Source organism: Ambystoma mexicanum, chromosome 2p (genome assembly GCF_040938575.1).
Source record: "Ambystoma mexicanum isolate Mex_15411 chromosome 2p, UKY_AmexF1_1, whole genome shotgun sequence".
In the NCBI taxonomy this organism is placed as follows: Eukaryota; Metazoa; Chordata; class Amphibia; order Caudata; family Ambystomatidae; genus Ambystoma; species Ambystoma mexicanum.
The window spans coordinates 1047891899-1047908182 of NC_090923.1; the positions used below are offsets into that span (position 1 = coordinate 1047891899).

At 44.2% G+C, this 16284-nt stretch overlaps 1 protein-coding gene across 1 annotated transcript in view; it reads left to right on the top strand.

Annotated features, from left to right (window-relative positions):
- The window catches only part of ZFPL1 (zinc finger protein like 1), a 255138-nt gene extending 244562 nt beyond the window's left edge, over positions 1–10576 (top strand). Inside the window, exons 5-8 of the mRNA XM_069644943.1 lie at positions 4826–4901; positions 6469–6642; positions 7742–7865; positions 9139–10576. Coding sequence (XP_069501044.1) covers positions 4826–4901; positions 6469–6642; positions 7742–7865; positions 9139–9325 — 561 coding nt within the window. The 3' untranslated portion in view covers positions 9326–10576. The remainder of the gene's footprint in view (positions 1–4825; positions 4902–6468; positions 6643–7741; positions 7866–9138) is intronic.
- The last annotated feature ends 5708 nt before the right edge of the window (positions 10577–16284 follow it).

Here is a 16284-nt window from a genome sequence, read left to right on the forward strand (position 1 = left end):
TAGAGGAATACGGCACACTCTCAGGTTTCAAAATCAACAAATCCAAATCCATTCTTTTTCCGCTCCATGACCCAACTCCAGAACACCAAATCGCTCAGGCTGATCATCGGAGGCCCAACGCTGAAGTACTTTGGTATTAACTTAACGCGACACCTCGATAACCTCTACAAAGCAAATTTCCCTTCGCTTCTCGAAGCCCTAAAGGCTGATCTTAAGAAATGGAAACCATTGACAATCTCCTGGATGGGACGCCTAAACGCGATCAAAATGGTGACTCTCCCACGGTTCTTATACCCCTTTCAGGTCCTGCCCATTACAGTTCCGGAACATTTCTTCAGACAAGTCAGAAAGGCAATACTAGATTTTCTTTGGAATGGGAAAAAACCCAGAATCCCCTACGATGTCTTAATACTCCCAAAGGACCTAGGAGGGGTGGGCTTACCTGACATCGAACGCTATTATCAAGCCACACAGCTTAGAATTCTGATCCCACACCTGCGAGAAGGGACGGACCTCCAATGGGTCCAACTGGACAACAACGTTCTAGCCACCGTAACTCTGGCAGAATGGCTATGGGTCCCCAGACCGAAACTCACGAGGAGACTGCGCAACCACCCAATATTAGGCACAATGTGGAACATATGGAAGAAGGGGAAAGCGATGCTCGGAGTCCGCACGTGGCCTTCGGCCCTGAGTCATCTCTGGTCCACCTATGGAGAAAGGGGAAATTTATCTCAGTAACGGAATTAGAGAAGGCCCTCCAAATTCGCCCAATACCAGTCTTCCTGTACTTACGACTGAAAGGCGTATTATCCAGAAAAGAATGGAAGGCAACCACACAGAGAACTAACGCCCTTCGAGATGATCCTGGACACGACCACCACCTCCAAGGGCCTCGTAGCCCGAATGTACAGGGCTTTAATCACCAAAGACGACGCGCCGAGCCTTCGTCTCAAGGCAAGATGGTAAAGAGACTTTCGGCAGAGAGTTCGACCAGCAGGCTTGGGACAAAATTTGTGAGACGCCATCCAAAATATCAATTGCAGCTCAGTACAAATTACACGCTATAAAATTGCTCCATAGATGGCAGTACTATCCATACAGGCTGTCCAAAATGTTCCAGAACTCCAGCCCCGGATGCTGGCGACAATGTGGTATGACTGCCGACTACTGGCACATGTGGTGGAATTGCCCCAAGGTCCGCATCTATTGGCAAGAAGTCCTGGGATGGATCAAACAGCTGGACGGCATAGAGAGGGAACCCCTCCTGATTCTTTTTGGCCTTGAAGAAGACGATGACGAACTGATCAGGGTAAAAGGTCGAGTATCCCCCTTGTTGCTCGCGGCGAGAGCAGCCCTCGTAATAAAATGGAAATCTCCAGGCCTACCTGGAAAAAAGGACTGGATACAAATCGCCACGAACATCTATACAGTGGAAATAATAACAGCAATACTCCATGACAAGGCCGCACGACATGAGGAAGCCTTGTGCGACTTTGCTGAACAATATATTCCACGCTCAGCTACGGATGACTCAACGCAGCAATGAAATTAGCACTCCACCCACACCAATATTGACAGAACGCTGAACGACCCAACGCCAACAGCCCATGCCTGTCACAGACCATACAGGAGATCTTTGATTTAGAGACGATTGAAGATGAACGTCACGCAGCCTACTACGATTCAACATAGCAACGCCACGGATGAAGGAGACTTGGGATCCTGGAGGGAGGGTGGGGTAATGGGGATAGGGCTTTCATTTTCCTTTTATTGGAACATCGAACGTTAATGTTGTCAAATATTATTAAGGTGGACTGGAACAATTTCTTGATATAGCTCCTAAAGTATAATATGTACCCACCTGTATGTTCACATCCAATGTCAAATTAATAAAATTCAAGTTGAAAAAAAAATATTAAAATAAACGCCAAACTGTCCCCCGAGAGGCCAGTCCTTGAGAGTACCAGATCCACTCCTTCTACAGGAAGTTTTTACCTTGTTAGATAAAGGTGTAATCGAACCGTTACCTGTAGCGGAAAGAAACCAAGGCTGGTACTCTTCTTATTTTCTGATTCCGAAAAAGGACAGAGGGTTGCAACCCATCTTGGACTTGAGATGCTTGAACAAGTTCCTCAGGAAGGACAAGTTCAAGACGATCACTGTCTCGCAGATCCTACAGGCCTTGCAGCTCCAGGATTGGATGGTGTCATTGGATCTCCAGGATACTTATTTTCATGTGCCTATCCATCATAAGCGCAGGAAACACATAAGGTTCACTGTTGGCAGTTCGCATGATCAGTTTCAAGTACTGCCGTTCGGACTGACCACTGCAAGGGTCTTCACCAAGCTAATGGCAGTGGTGGCAGCTAATATACAGAGGGGGGAGATTCACATCTGCTCTTATCTGGAGGATTGGCTGATCCGAGACTGTTCACCCGAACAGGCTCTAGAACATCTGGACAGCACCTGCCACTCGGGGTAAGGACTCTTCACATCTCAGATGGTAAACACATTTCAGACTGCCCCAAGTCTTTCGGCCTTTGATTTTCTGAGGTTGCTCGGTCTCATAACATTCATTTGTCTGGTGCCAGAGGCCTGTCTGAGGATGAGATCCCTCCAGTGGGCCCTCAGAACTCAGTGGTTGCAGTTCTCCCGTAGGATGACCGATCTGGTCCAGATCCCGAGCAAGGTCACTCGGGATCTCCTGTGGTGGGCTTCCAAAGAGAATGTGTTGAGGGAAACCTTTTTTCGCAACCATGGCTGGAGATTACGGTGGTTAAGGACGCCTCCCTCACAGGCGTAGGGCAGGGGGGCAGCACTAACAGTTGACCATCAGCAGACACTGGTCTCTGTTGGAGTCAAAACTGCATATCAACCTGTTGGAGCTTGGGGGCAATCAACACTACCGCTGATGGCCTTTCTGCGCTCTGTACGGGGGGGAAGAACACCCTCATAATGACAGACAACACAGTGGCCCTGCATTACATCAACAAGAGAGGGGCTGTAGGGTCACTTCCACTGTGCAGAGAGGCAATGCAGCTCTGGTTCTCGGCACTTCAGGAAGGAATCCCTCCATCTGCGGTTCATGTGGCCGGGAGGAGAGCACAGCGGCTGATGCTCTGAGTACAGTCAAGAGATCTTCGCCCTTTGTGGATCTGTTCGCATCCAGTGTCAACAGGAAATGTGACCTGTTCTGCTCCAAGGAATTTCCTCAGAGGAGCTCTAGAAGATGCAGTTGTAGTGAACTGGGATTTTCCACTCCTATACGCGTTCTCACCAGTCCCCGTCATTCCTCATGTTCTCAGGAGGTTGAGGAAGTTTGTGAAATCCATGACCCTGATTGCCCCAGATCGGGGCAGGAGGACATGGTACCCAGAACCTCTGGACATGTCATCTTCCCTCTAATTCATCTTCCCCAAAAGGAGGGTCTCCTTTCTCAAGAGGGAGGTCACATTCTTCACCCAGAAATTAGGACCCTCTGACAGCATAACGTTTTTATATTAACAGGCTCTCTAAATTGAGACACAATTACCAACTTTTTGTTGGCTATACAGGTCACAACATGAAGTGGTTACTAAGCAAACTGTCTCGGTGGATCATACTACGCATTTGTGTGCTACAACCTGGCTGAGAAAGACATTCCTGAAGGTCTAAGAGCTCACTCAACTAGAGGAGTAGCCACTTCCTCAGCTCTTCTAATGGGGGTGCCACTGCAGGATATCTGCAATGCTGTCACCTGGACTTCATGCATACCTTTACTAAGCATTGTTGCTTGGATTCCCTATCAGACCAGAAAACCAGATTCGGAAAAGCAGTGTTACACAGCGTAAATCAAAAATAAACTCTTCTTTTCTACCTCCTACAAGGCACTGCTATGGGAGTCTGTCAATGGAGTAATATGAATGGAGTAATACGTGGGAGGACATAATCCATTTGAAGAACAAATAACTTACCCATGTAAGTTCTTTCGACTGGATGTTTCTCGCCCCTCCCAACCATCACCTCTGTCAAGACCGTTTCCGTGATTTACACCTTCCTCTCTGTTATTGCTCACATCTTTCTCATTATCGAGACTGCTGTGCTGGTGAGAGGAAAAACATGAACTGAGGCAACGGGCACAGTGCATACATTTTTGTACCAATGTCATACTCGAAATGGACTGAGGACTTTGAGGGACACGAAGTTGGCGATGACGACGCACAGCTCCCTCTGCTGAGAAAAGTTTCTGAACTTCAAGCAGGATGTTTGAGTATATCAAAGATGAGGAATATGTGGGAGAAACATCCAGTCAAAAGAAAATTACCAGGGGTAAGTAATTTGTTCTTCTAGTTTCAGATGGGAAATGGCATGTATCCGAAAGGCACAGGACTCTGGGGAGCCAGATGTAAGTAAAAGCTTGGAGGGGCAGCGGAGTGGGCAGGGGCTGCACTCTTCAACCATGCTGGTGTTCTGTTGTGCAAGCAGGGTACCTCCCGAATCTCTCTGCCTGGGACTTGCAAGATGCCTGCACACTAATTGTATCTTTTCTTCCACAACCACTGCTCGGGTGCTACAAAAATGAGATCTTCTGCGTGAAATTCAATTTTCAGTGGTTTCTGTTGTATTGAGGATCATATATTTACAGTTAGAACCACTTGTATCTGCATGGTGATTTTGTCATGCATGTATGGTGGCTGATAACCACAAATTCCAGTTACTTGTCCATGTTTTTCTTTTTTTTTTTAAACGGGTATGTGATCAAGATAAGGGGACAGGCTGTAGAAATCAATGCACAATGTCTCCGAGATGTGTTCCTAACACCCTTCTCATTGCAACCAATTAGATCGAAGAGACAGAGCCCATTCAGGAGCTGGAGCCACAGGACACTACAGACTACACAGACTGGTCCAGCTTCAACTGTGAGTGTATTAGCCCCTCAGCCTTTTATTACGGTGCATGTGTAGTGGGCGTTTTACCTAGTATCTGCTATGAAACATAGGCTTCATAGCTTTGATTTATTGTGTGAGGTTTGTGCCTCTGTTGACCCCCGTTGTAGAAGGGATTATGAGATCTTTTATTCACATGCTGAGCCCTCACTCTATTTTGGATTGACCTCATCTGGGTAAAGCATCAAATTTTAAAAAATGACCACATGGTTTGCTTTCGTAGTTGCTGAGCTGAGCATAAGACTTGCTTTTAACATAGTTATTAGAACCAAAATAAATGAATATACTTATATTATTTTTTTATAGTCCTTTGAAAGAGCAGTCCAAAAAAAAAAATAAACTTGCATTTTTATTTTAAAAAGTATTAGTTAGATTACAAGTACTTAAGAAAATTGATAAAACCTAAGCGCTTGGTGGGGCCAGGGTTGCAAGAGTGAAAAATGGGGGTAGGTAAATGGCAAATTCAGTAAAAAATAGTTGTAAGAGATTAAGGACAGAAGTTTTCTTTAAATCAATCAATGCTGCGTCAGACTATGCAATAAAACCTCCTGCTCTGGAGCCACATCTTATGGTGGTGTGCCACGGCAAGATGTCGAGTTGGGCATTTAATACATTCTCGCGCTCGCCAGAATGCATCCCAGTGAAAACACCTCTAATATTGACCATCGGTAGCAATCAAAGGTATGAAATGAGCCCCATTCATCAAGAGCAGAGTGATGTAATCCACAGGGATCTACTTCTAGTCCCGGTAGTATGGGACACGTAAAATGCCAACAGAAGCTGGGGAGCTTGGAATGACATAACATCTGACGGAGAGGAAGAGAGGAAGGGTCCTGCACTGGTGCCGAAAAAGGTTGAGCAGCTTTGCTTCTCTGGTAAAAGAAAGATTTGACATGTGCTGTTTTTCTTTAAGCTGCAGTTGAAGAGCAGGCCTGCGGGAGAAAACACATGGAATGTGGCTGACGGAGTAGGTTGCAAGAGTACAATGAACTCCTAGAGTGTTGAGATGACTGAGCTGGAGCGCAGTGAGTGTAAATAGGTCCCCTCAAGATCTCCTTGAACACGAGGAAGAAGCACAATTGAACTGCATCTGACCCGGTAGTGGGTGTCCTATTGGCAAGCCCGTCCAAATCCTGGGGGGAAACAGTGGCTTCAAAGTGCGTTGATGATGCAGTCTCTGGGATGGCTAGAAGAGGACTGATCCCTGTGCAGAGACGGTTGCTATGCAAATGTTGCAGAGCATCTTGGACTAGAATTCCAGCTATAGCTATAGCTAGCACAAAAAAATAGGATATGGGGGGTATTCTTTGAAAGAGCAAAACAGTTCCAACTGAACAACAATTGATGGTAGCAAGAGGCGGCAAGTGTACTGAGGAAGACCTGTAATACTTTCTTGGTTGACTGAGAGCCATTAAAACTAAAAGGTTAATTGAGGTTTTCTTAATTTCAGACCTGCTTTTCCATGTCACTTGGAGCAAGGGTACGTTTTATATTAAACGAGATAATCAAACATTCTGTTTTCTTACCCACCCCGTTTTAGCAACTTTGGGTCAAAGCAGCGAGCAGGCAGCTCCACAGGCACAGGCATCCTACTTCAGCACTACTCCAAATCACAATTCCCAACAAGCTGCAAACGGTGGAGGCACAAAGGAGGAGCTGCACTCGGTCATCAATATGAACAATGTCGGCAGTGATGCAGTCTCATTCAATGCAGGTGAGTAGTGGTGCTGACTGAGAGGTGTAGCATACTGAGAATAAAAGTCAAAAAGCAATGGGACATGTGGGAGGTAGTCCGGAAGACTTCAAACACTGCAGGTCCTCTGGCCTTCATGTAATTACTTCAGATGCTGTAACATGGGATGGATTCCACAGATTAAGAGGCCATGTCTTTCCAGGCAGCGGGGAGTATTCAGGAATAAAGATATACCAGTAAGGAGTACTATGCATATGCTTCTTCTCACCCCACCCAACCTCCTCCTGTCTTTGTAGTATCATGACTCATGGTAGTCATGTCTTGCATTCCCTTTATGATCTGTAATCCACAGCCCCCGGGAAAGTAAATTAATCCAAAGCGGCGCTTGCTAGTAATGGGAAATAGGTATGCCTAACAATCTGATAGTAGAATATGCCATTTCAGCTGGACATAGTAGCCATCACTGGAAGTTCACCTCCAGATCAGAGCCACACAATAATGCACTATTAGCTAATTTATAGACCTATAGTGCCTTGCTGTGTACTCTGGATGCTAGGTTGTGCATGTGTGGAATCGTTGATGAAATAGCCTATCCTGCTATTACATTACAGGTAGAAGGGGGGTGTTTCTTGATTTTTTTCAAACCTACCATAATAATAATGGATAACAACGTCCTGTCCTTCACTCTGCTCTCTATCTCCGTTGTGCTTTCACCCAGTGATTCCCAAATAAAGACAACTAAGTCTAGACTTCTATCCCACAGTGATCCAAGTAATTTGCTATAGTCTCCATCTTCTGTAGGCAGGTTCTAATGTGGAATGTGTTTGGGGCTTGTGAAATGCTTCCAATTGTGTCATGGGGAAGTGACCACATGGGCTCCCTCAGACTGTCTTCCTCGAAGTGCTTTACAGTGAGCCACTGTTTACTGAACACGCTGCCTGAGTATCAGGTTTACCTCTGCTACCAACTAGGTGGGAATGTTAGTTACCTAAAACAGTAGATCTGCCCCGATTTTAAGGGCACAATGATAGAACCATACAAAACGTGTGAAATCCCACAGGAGGTGCTTTGTTTGCAAGTTTTAAGAGTGACCATTTGTTTTTTCACTTTTACCCTACAGCTTCTACGCCAAGGAAAATCTACGACACCCGGGATGGGGGCAGTAACACAGATACACAAATCGATTTTGATGATGACAAATACCGCAGGCGACCGGCGCTCAGTTGGTTTGCTCGATTGCTCAAGTAAATGTTTTCTCCTGTTTCGTTGCCTATGTGGGAGGTGGATCCAGGGACTCTGTTGGTAGATCTGCGTTTCAACAGTCCCGTACAGTGTCCATTCATGACTTCTGGGATTACAGCCTAGAGTCAGTAGGAAAGCTGCCAATTATGAGAAGTACTATGAAACCGGTGAAAAGATCCAGCTAATGTTAACGTTTTTTGTGGACTCTTCTTGCTGATCTATTTTCTTCTACTGGTTGATGCGAGAGGGTGTGGTCTGCACGCTTCTCCTTGCACCCTCTGGGTGAGAGTCTACGCTGAGACTCACCACTCAAGACCACTATGTTGAGGTGATTCTGCCCCATTAAATAGATTGACATGGGTATTAACCAATGCCTGAAATATTATGATTTTCTCTGGGTCATGTGCAAGGTACTGTTTCCTAAATCTGGAGGCCAATTCTCCAGAAGGATAAGCACAGCTTACGTTATGGTCCAAAGTAGAATTACCAAGATGTTGTAAGGTATGAAATATATTTACTTAGCTCATAAATGGCAGGGTAGGTGGGAATAGTGTTCTGCCAACGTCTGGTCATTTAAAAAGAGGTTGAGACAAGGCTAAAGGAAGGTGGTGGCAGGGACAGTAATGGGTATAGAATGGTTTTCCTTAAGGTAAGTACTCATCCATGATCTAAATGACTCTGGTATCACACCTGCATTGGTCTCCGTACCACTTTCATGAAAGATTTCTTGCCATCATGGCCGTCTTGTTTCACTCTTTTCTCAAACAACTTTCATGTGATCAAATTACCATTGACTATGCATGCATCCCTACGACCACTATCCAGCACCTTAGTAACTGGCCATTTGTTTGCTTCATGTCTTTCCTACTCTTCCTTCCTTCTCCACTACTCCCCTTTTCATTTTCCCACACACACACTAGGGTCTGGTTTACCAATGGCTGGAGCACAGCATGCCACTATCGGGACTCAGTGCTGTATTGCCAGTATGGTGGTGATTTCTGCAGTCTAAAAGACTCTTAGCATTCATAAAGAGTGATACATGCATGTAATTGTCTTCCTGCTGGAGAGCTAAGGCCAGGAAGGGTACTGGGTAACTATTGTAGTGTAGGACCAGCAACAGAGTTGATGTAGGGTCTTGAGTGATAAAACAATCTGTGAAATGGGGAATTGGATAGGTATGGCTCTCTAAATGATTTCCACATCTATACATCGATTTTCATGCTTCATGAAAATGTTTTTTGTTTCATCTGTTTTTTATTTTTGTTCCTCTACCAGGAACCGATCCGGATCCAAAAAACAACCCGCCTCCAGGATGCAACGCTGCCTTGTCGTCATGGTGATCGGCGTCATCGGTTTCCTCACCCTTATCCTTGTCATGTCTAAGTTTGGACGTGCATCAGCCGACAATGACCCAAACTTAAATCCTTTGCTGAACCCTCACATTCGGATCGGACAGGAGTGAAAATAGACTATGCAGTGTTGTGCTTGATAGACTTGAAGATGGGTTTGGGGGCATTGGGAATCACAACTGCTTCCGAGACTTGGAAGAGTACCACAGAATTTCTGGGAAGTAGTCAAAGGTAACACGAAGTGCTGTACTTGTCTCCTTGCTCGATTTCCTAGCCTTGGCTGTGCTCTTTGGGGTGTGGCCTTGTTTCTCCAACATCAGTGCCTGGAACAAGAGCCTTTTGTTTAGATTTTAAAAATATAGACTTTGATTTAAAAGAAAAAAGGATGTGGATGAAAAATGTTAGAGATGTCTAACTGGAAGTGATTGTGCTCTTCGCATGCTTTGCTCCTGTGGAGGGAACATTTAACATCCAAGCGAACAGGGGTTCTGAAATCACCTAGCAGGTACTGACAAAACAAGAAATTGGCTAAAATGCATTAAGAAGGGGAGCATATTTTTACTACTCCCCGTTTTCTTTTGCTTCATAAACAAATCATTCTGGGGCGTGAGGGGATTGTATCCTTCCAGGCGTAACACAGCATCTCTAAAAAGGTGCTGTAGTTTGCGCTGCTATGTTTACTGCAACTGATTACCACCTGCACAGTGCCATGTAATTTATTTGGGAGCACTACAGGGGGTGAGCATATAGTGACTTGGTGCTACTGCCGACTGTCAAAGCTCTTGGTTAAGAAACGCCAAGGAAAACTCCCAGCTCCAATGTATGACTGACCCACTTTAGCTATATGCAGTGGCGAACATTCCTACTTTGTTGTCTGAGGTCTAAATACACGGAAGATGGTCCAGCCCGTTGTTCTTGAAGGAGCTATTCACAAAGCAATTGACTTGACGAGGAAATTGACTTCTGGGTTTTGAGACATCATATGTTTTGTGTCTGCTCTTAAGGGACATGCTGCAGAAAGGTGGAAATGGCTGTCCTGAGTTTAAAGACAATTACACAAAGTTTAGTTGAGAAATGAGTCTCATATTTCTAGGCTAACAAACATTCCACTAAGAGTTTGAGAATTGCAATTTAAGATTAGCCCCTCACAATCAGTCCAGCATTCCTTGTTTAAACCATGAGCAATAACTTGTGTCTGCAGTTGAGGTACTCCCAACGACCCTTCAGCTTCCATTCCTTAATGGGGCCTGACATGCATTCAGCTTCAGGGTTTGAAAATGGACCCACTCATGTTGGATCGGAGAGGGGGCATCATAACTGTTTAAACGGGCCACACTGCCCTTTTATAGAGCATTGCTGCCCTTAAAAAAAAAAAAAAAAATAGTCATCTTGTCTTTTGAATCCACTCCCTTGCATATAATCACCAATTATTGAATGCCTTCGGAGCATCTGGCCGACTATCTCAAATGTTTCTAGAGGTCTCTTCCTAACCAGTGTTCACTTTACATAAATCGCCATTTTTCTTTTTTAAACCTCCTTAGTTGGGACTACAATAACATGTTTATACACAAAGCATCTTGCCTCGACTTTCCTAAAACAAAGAAAAGTCTGTGGGGTGCAGGAGTTACCGGCTGGGGAATATATGCATATATAATATATATATATATGGTAATACCTATGTATTTGTATATCAATAGATATGAATACATGTCAATAATGGGTTTTAAAATGAATGGAAAACATAAAATCGGAAATAACAGATCAGTATGCATCCACTTTCCCAATTACAAAAATTCTGTTTCTCAAGTCTGTAACCAGTCAGGACTGAGTCCTGATGGCTGTAAGTCTCATTGAGTTTCACTCTATCATTTTTAGAGGGAGATAAAGAAAGTGATGGGTATTCGTGCTGCAGGTGATCCCGTCTTCATTTTCCATTGTTGAGAAATGAGAATGGGTGGCCTGCTCAGATGATTATTGGAAATCGCTTGAGTTGTTGTTTTCTGGTTGCAGATTGCTTTTGTGGTGATGCCCTCTGTGGCAGGCATTAGTCGAATAGTTTGTGGAGGTGTTTTTTTACACCATATGTGCAACCGCAGCCTAGGGGGGATTTCTGGAGTCTGTCCAGCACAATCCCTCACTATCAAGAAGGGACATGCTTCTTTCTTGCACATTAACAAAACATGGAAGCAAACCATATGAGCTTCTGGCATTTTAGGTTTACATGTTACAAAAGCTCGACACCGGGAACATATAACAATTTATTGTTTGGCTTGCCTGTTCCAAAATCATAATCGCATCTGACAACTCTTTCAAAAAATCTCAACAAATGTACTTTCTGAGCCCACACCAAACTTCAAGCAAATTCCATTATTGCACAATTCCAAAGTGTTCCTTAAGCAGACCTGTGCAACCTGGATTCTGAAAGATCTATGAGAGGTAGACATTTTGGATATTAAAACAATGTACATTTAAACAACAATTTCTTGCTTCTGTTTAAAAGCATTATGTAAATATGTCCATATATAAAAAGGGGCAGGGCCATAGTCTGACCGGTCCATAGAAAATGGGGGCATTTTTCATCCTGCCATTACCACCGACAGGACAGAGAGACACTCATGCCACGCTGAACCGACTTGTGACTGACCCAAGCCCAGCACTTTTGGACCTTTAGATGTGTCTGGGAATCCCTAAATTCCCATGTGGGCTAGTCCACATCTGTATAGGAAACAAGGGGCTCTGATTAAAAATTGAGATGCGTAAGTGAATGTGAACTATGGACGGTGGTGCTACAAAATATGCCTCTCCTTGCCCTTATATTGCTGAGACAACACACAATTTCTTAGAATTCCTAAATTCTGTTATACAAAGAGCCAGAACGCCTTGTCTCTGTGAGGACGGTTTTCCCTACAAATATTAAGAGACCATTCACGGGATGACTAGTAAAGACATTTTTCTTTTAACGTACATCAGTTCTATTCAATCAACTGTATAAAAGGATATGTTAATGTTTAATTGTGTGCACTTTATTGTCACCCACCCCGCAGTTCCCCGCACAGCAATATATATAGTTTTGTGTGGAAGTACTGTAACACTTCTTCCGATTTGAATAAAAATGGAGCCCTGGCTGGCGGCGGTTGCTGGGATATAAGTTCACGTGTTTTCATTAGCTTGTTTTTGCATCCAACATTGATACTTTTTTCCCTGCCTCCGATTTCAAAGATGTGTCTTGCAATGTTCTAAAAGGTGCAGGGGGAACCTGATGAAATTTAGATGGAAGGCAACCTTGCTTTTCCAGGTGCCATCATACCTTGACCAAACTATAATATGGACTGCAAAATGCTGTTGCCTAACCTACAACATGAACTCTGGTATACGCAAGGGCCCTGCGTGAAAACTGCATCCCTTACTGCGAATGAGAAAATACAGAATTTTTAACAACTAATTTATGTGAAAAGAAATGCAGGTCACGACACCCCGCAGCCCCCCCACTTTAATGAGTACGCCAACCCCGCCCATCTAGATTTTCGCGTGAATTCATTGTTAAAAATGCAGTATTTTCATATGCGAAGTGTTCTATGCCTAATCTGCAACATGAAGTATGACATGTCTTGGCTTTGTCCAATGAATAGCATTAGCTGTGACATATTCTTGGCTAAGATTAAACCACACAACCTAATCATCAGGGCTGCCTTTAACCCACAATATGTGTTGCAACATACTCCTTCCAACCCTTTTTCAAGTATTATAATGTACCCCGGCCTAGTTGTACCCTGAAATATGAGCTATTATGTCTGCATCTCTGTGCCATGTATATCTCCTAACAGCATGTGTAATGGTGCATACCTATAAGCGAGTCCTGGATTTGGTTTTTGCGGCAGGATTGCCACCCACCACATGATGCAACCCCTGGTGGTAGTATATGGTGAACCCCTAGAGTATGAGCCTCCCCCAAACCAACAACAAGAGCTACAGTAGCCCATTGCGATGTATTGTATGAAAAGCAGAGCTGCATCCATCACAATGAAGCAGCAGTGGTAAAGTGTTTGGCTTGGGAGCAGAAACACAACAGCACCAGGAGGGATTTGTAAAATATACAGTAGATTCAGGGAATGTGCCACTCTTCTCTGGTCTGGTCTAGAGTCCTCTCGTATTACCAGCCTCACAGGGAGCTGGCACCTCCCACCCACCATGATGTGTTGGCTCATTCAAAGATGGCAAATTGTGTTTTTGAGCCCTCAGTCCACGAAGACACCATCAATAGAACCTTGAGATCACGTGTAATTGGGCAACATGCAACATCTTAATCCATTAAGAAAGAGCGTTGAAATACATGGTGAGGATGTAGGCAAAGGAAGTGTTAGCCAATACAATGGCACAGAGTTACGGAGGAAAATTGCCCAGCCAATCCCAGACATTATAGGGATAGTAATAAAAAAATAGACACCATCAGTTAGGTAGTGGCGATGGCATTGCAGATAGTTGGTGCATTACCAAAGATAGCAAAAGGAGAGAAAAACACGTGTCTGGGTCAGCTAGCCTGGCCACACAGAGAGCAGTCATCAAACAGAGGGTTGCAAACGGCCTATTAGGGGCTAAAACCTAGAAGGCTTACATGGGCCAGAGACCCTTTAGAAGGAGCTGGATCTGGCTAGGCTCCTAGGTGATTTTAGCCTGGATCCTGGTGGTAGTCCAGGGGCCACCAGAGTTTAGAGCAGCATTGCTACATCATTCTGGCTGAAGCCTGTCGGAGGCTGAACATCCTAAGTGCCGGAGAACTGCCTGTGATGGGTTGAAGCCTAGAAAAATGACTCTAGGCTGGTGGTTAGCAACCACAGCCAGAACGCTCCCAAATTCCGGAGGAGGATAAGGGGGCAACTGCCTGCCAGTTACTGCTAAGTGGTTCACTAGTTCATGGGTTGAATGTTATGATTCTGTCCCGGTAGGTGTGGGATGTTACCACAGAGGTCAGCCCAGCTTCTGGATTTCACAAAGTTGAGTAGGGTCAACACAAAGTGAACAGAAGAAGTTAAAATTCAGCCAAGGTTTATGAGGGCTAATTATAAGATTTGGACAAATGAAGAAAAATGGCAACACAACACTCAGAATGGCTTTTCTGTACTTCTAATAGCTAGTCTAGCAGAAACTTAACAACTCCCCCGAAACCAAAGTTATTTGTTCGAGAAAACGCGGTGGGGAAAATGACCAACAAACCTTTGTTTCTAAATGGCTCTGAAGCAGTAAATGTGGATACATTGGAAAAGGAAAAGAAAAACGACACTGAAACATGTCCTAAAGCTCACTCTGTCCGAAAGTTACAAAAAATTGGCAAACCCCCCCCCCAAAAAACGGATAAGAATCGACTCAGACACAAGCAGTGCTTCACTCTCTGATGGCATTGAGGAATTGTGCAACCTTTCCACATACTCCAATGATACTGGAGAGGATGAAACTCAAGATGAAACTTACATTTCTTCATCCGAGAGTTTGAGCATTTTGGAAGCTCCCTCCCGGGAGCATCTGGGCAGGCAGAAAGGCAGTATGAAGTACTCGAGAGCTGTCACAAAACAAATGGGAGATGAGAAAATCTCATTGCCACAGGCAGCAGCTACAAAAATGGCTGACAGGCAGTCAACTATAAACCGCCTCACAAAAGAGAAACTGGGAAACAGCACTAAATCCAAAACACACGTCAGCACAAAATCTAACAAGAAAAGAAATGTCAAAATCTCTGCAAGGACAACGTACATGTGCCTCTAGTAAAATAAAAATAATCAACGTGCTTGACGACGATTCAGAGGTAAACTTGAACCGAGGCAATGTAATGCGATTATTTCACTCAGTGCCGACACTAAGGATACTCAAGTCTGAAGATCTACGAATTGTCGAATACATGTCTGAAGAACGAGTTGATTGTGTTCTTCTACACATCTACTCTCAAGCGGTCAGAAAGACAATATTGACTGCAAAAGAGGAATTGTTATGTCTTGGATTTGAGATTTTTGAACAACTGGAGATGTCAACACCGTTGGTTGAAGCTCGCGAAGAAAGAAATGAGTCAAAAAAAACTTTGACTCAACGGCAAGCACAAATACGAACCCACCTGAGTGCCAATTCATCATCTGCGACAAACGAAAGGCATCAATTGCAAGCTAATAGAAGACATTAACTAGCCATTCCTGGACAGGACGCCAACGCCATCCTTATTTCCTGGAATACCAGGGGATCCAGTCATTTATACGACGACTTCCCAGTGAACCTAACGAACAACTTTGCAATCTGCTTGCAGGAAACTTAGATGCGGCAACCACCAGTAAAGGACGGCTATCGTATATTGATCAACCCTGCCGATAAAAACATAACAGGACGTCCCTTTTCTGGTCTTTTAACGTTGATAAAAATAGGAACAAATTGGGAAGTGACTGAAACAATTAATCCAAACCGGCACGTACAAGCGACTCTACTTGAAAGAAAGAGCGGAGAAAAAGACAAAGTCCAAAAGTTATTGCTGCTGAATGTCTATTAGAATCCAAGAAAGATCTCTGGCAGCAAATTCATTACCTCCATAACAACGTTAATAGACGAGAACCAGTCGTCCCATCAAAATCTGTGGATCATCGTATGCGGAGATTTAAATCTAGCATGGTTCAATGGGAAAAAACAATTAATTGAAGTATCCCGACTAGAAGAACGTAAGGCTGGCTCTAGAAGAACAAGATGGAACGATGCAATGGAGGCACGAGACTGCATAATGGTTAACGGAAACGTGAAGGGAGACATCCCGCCACAAGTCACCTGGCGAAAAATTGGGTATGAAAAAAATGTACACTACATCTGGACGTCTAATAATGTGGCGAAGCTAATTCACAACCTGGCGATAATTCCAGCAAACAGTGATCACTCTCTTTTGATCATGTCCTGGCAACCAAGATGTAAGACATTGGCGGGCTCGGCATGTACACAGCTGGAAGTGAACTCTGGGCGTAACGGACTCAGGATAAAAGCAAATCAGATCCTGAAACTCACGTCTGCTTTTCAATTAAAAACCAATGATAGCCTGGATCCATCAAACTAC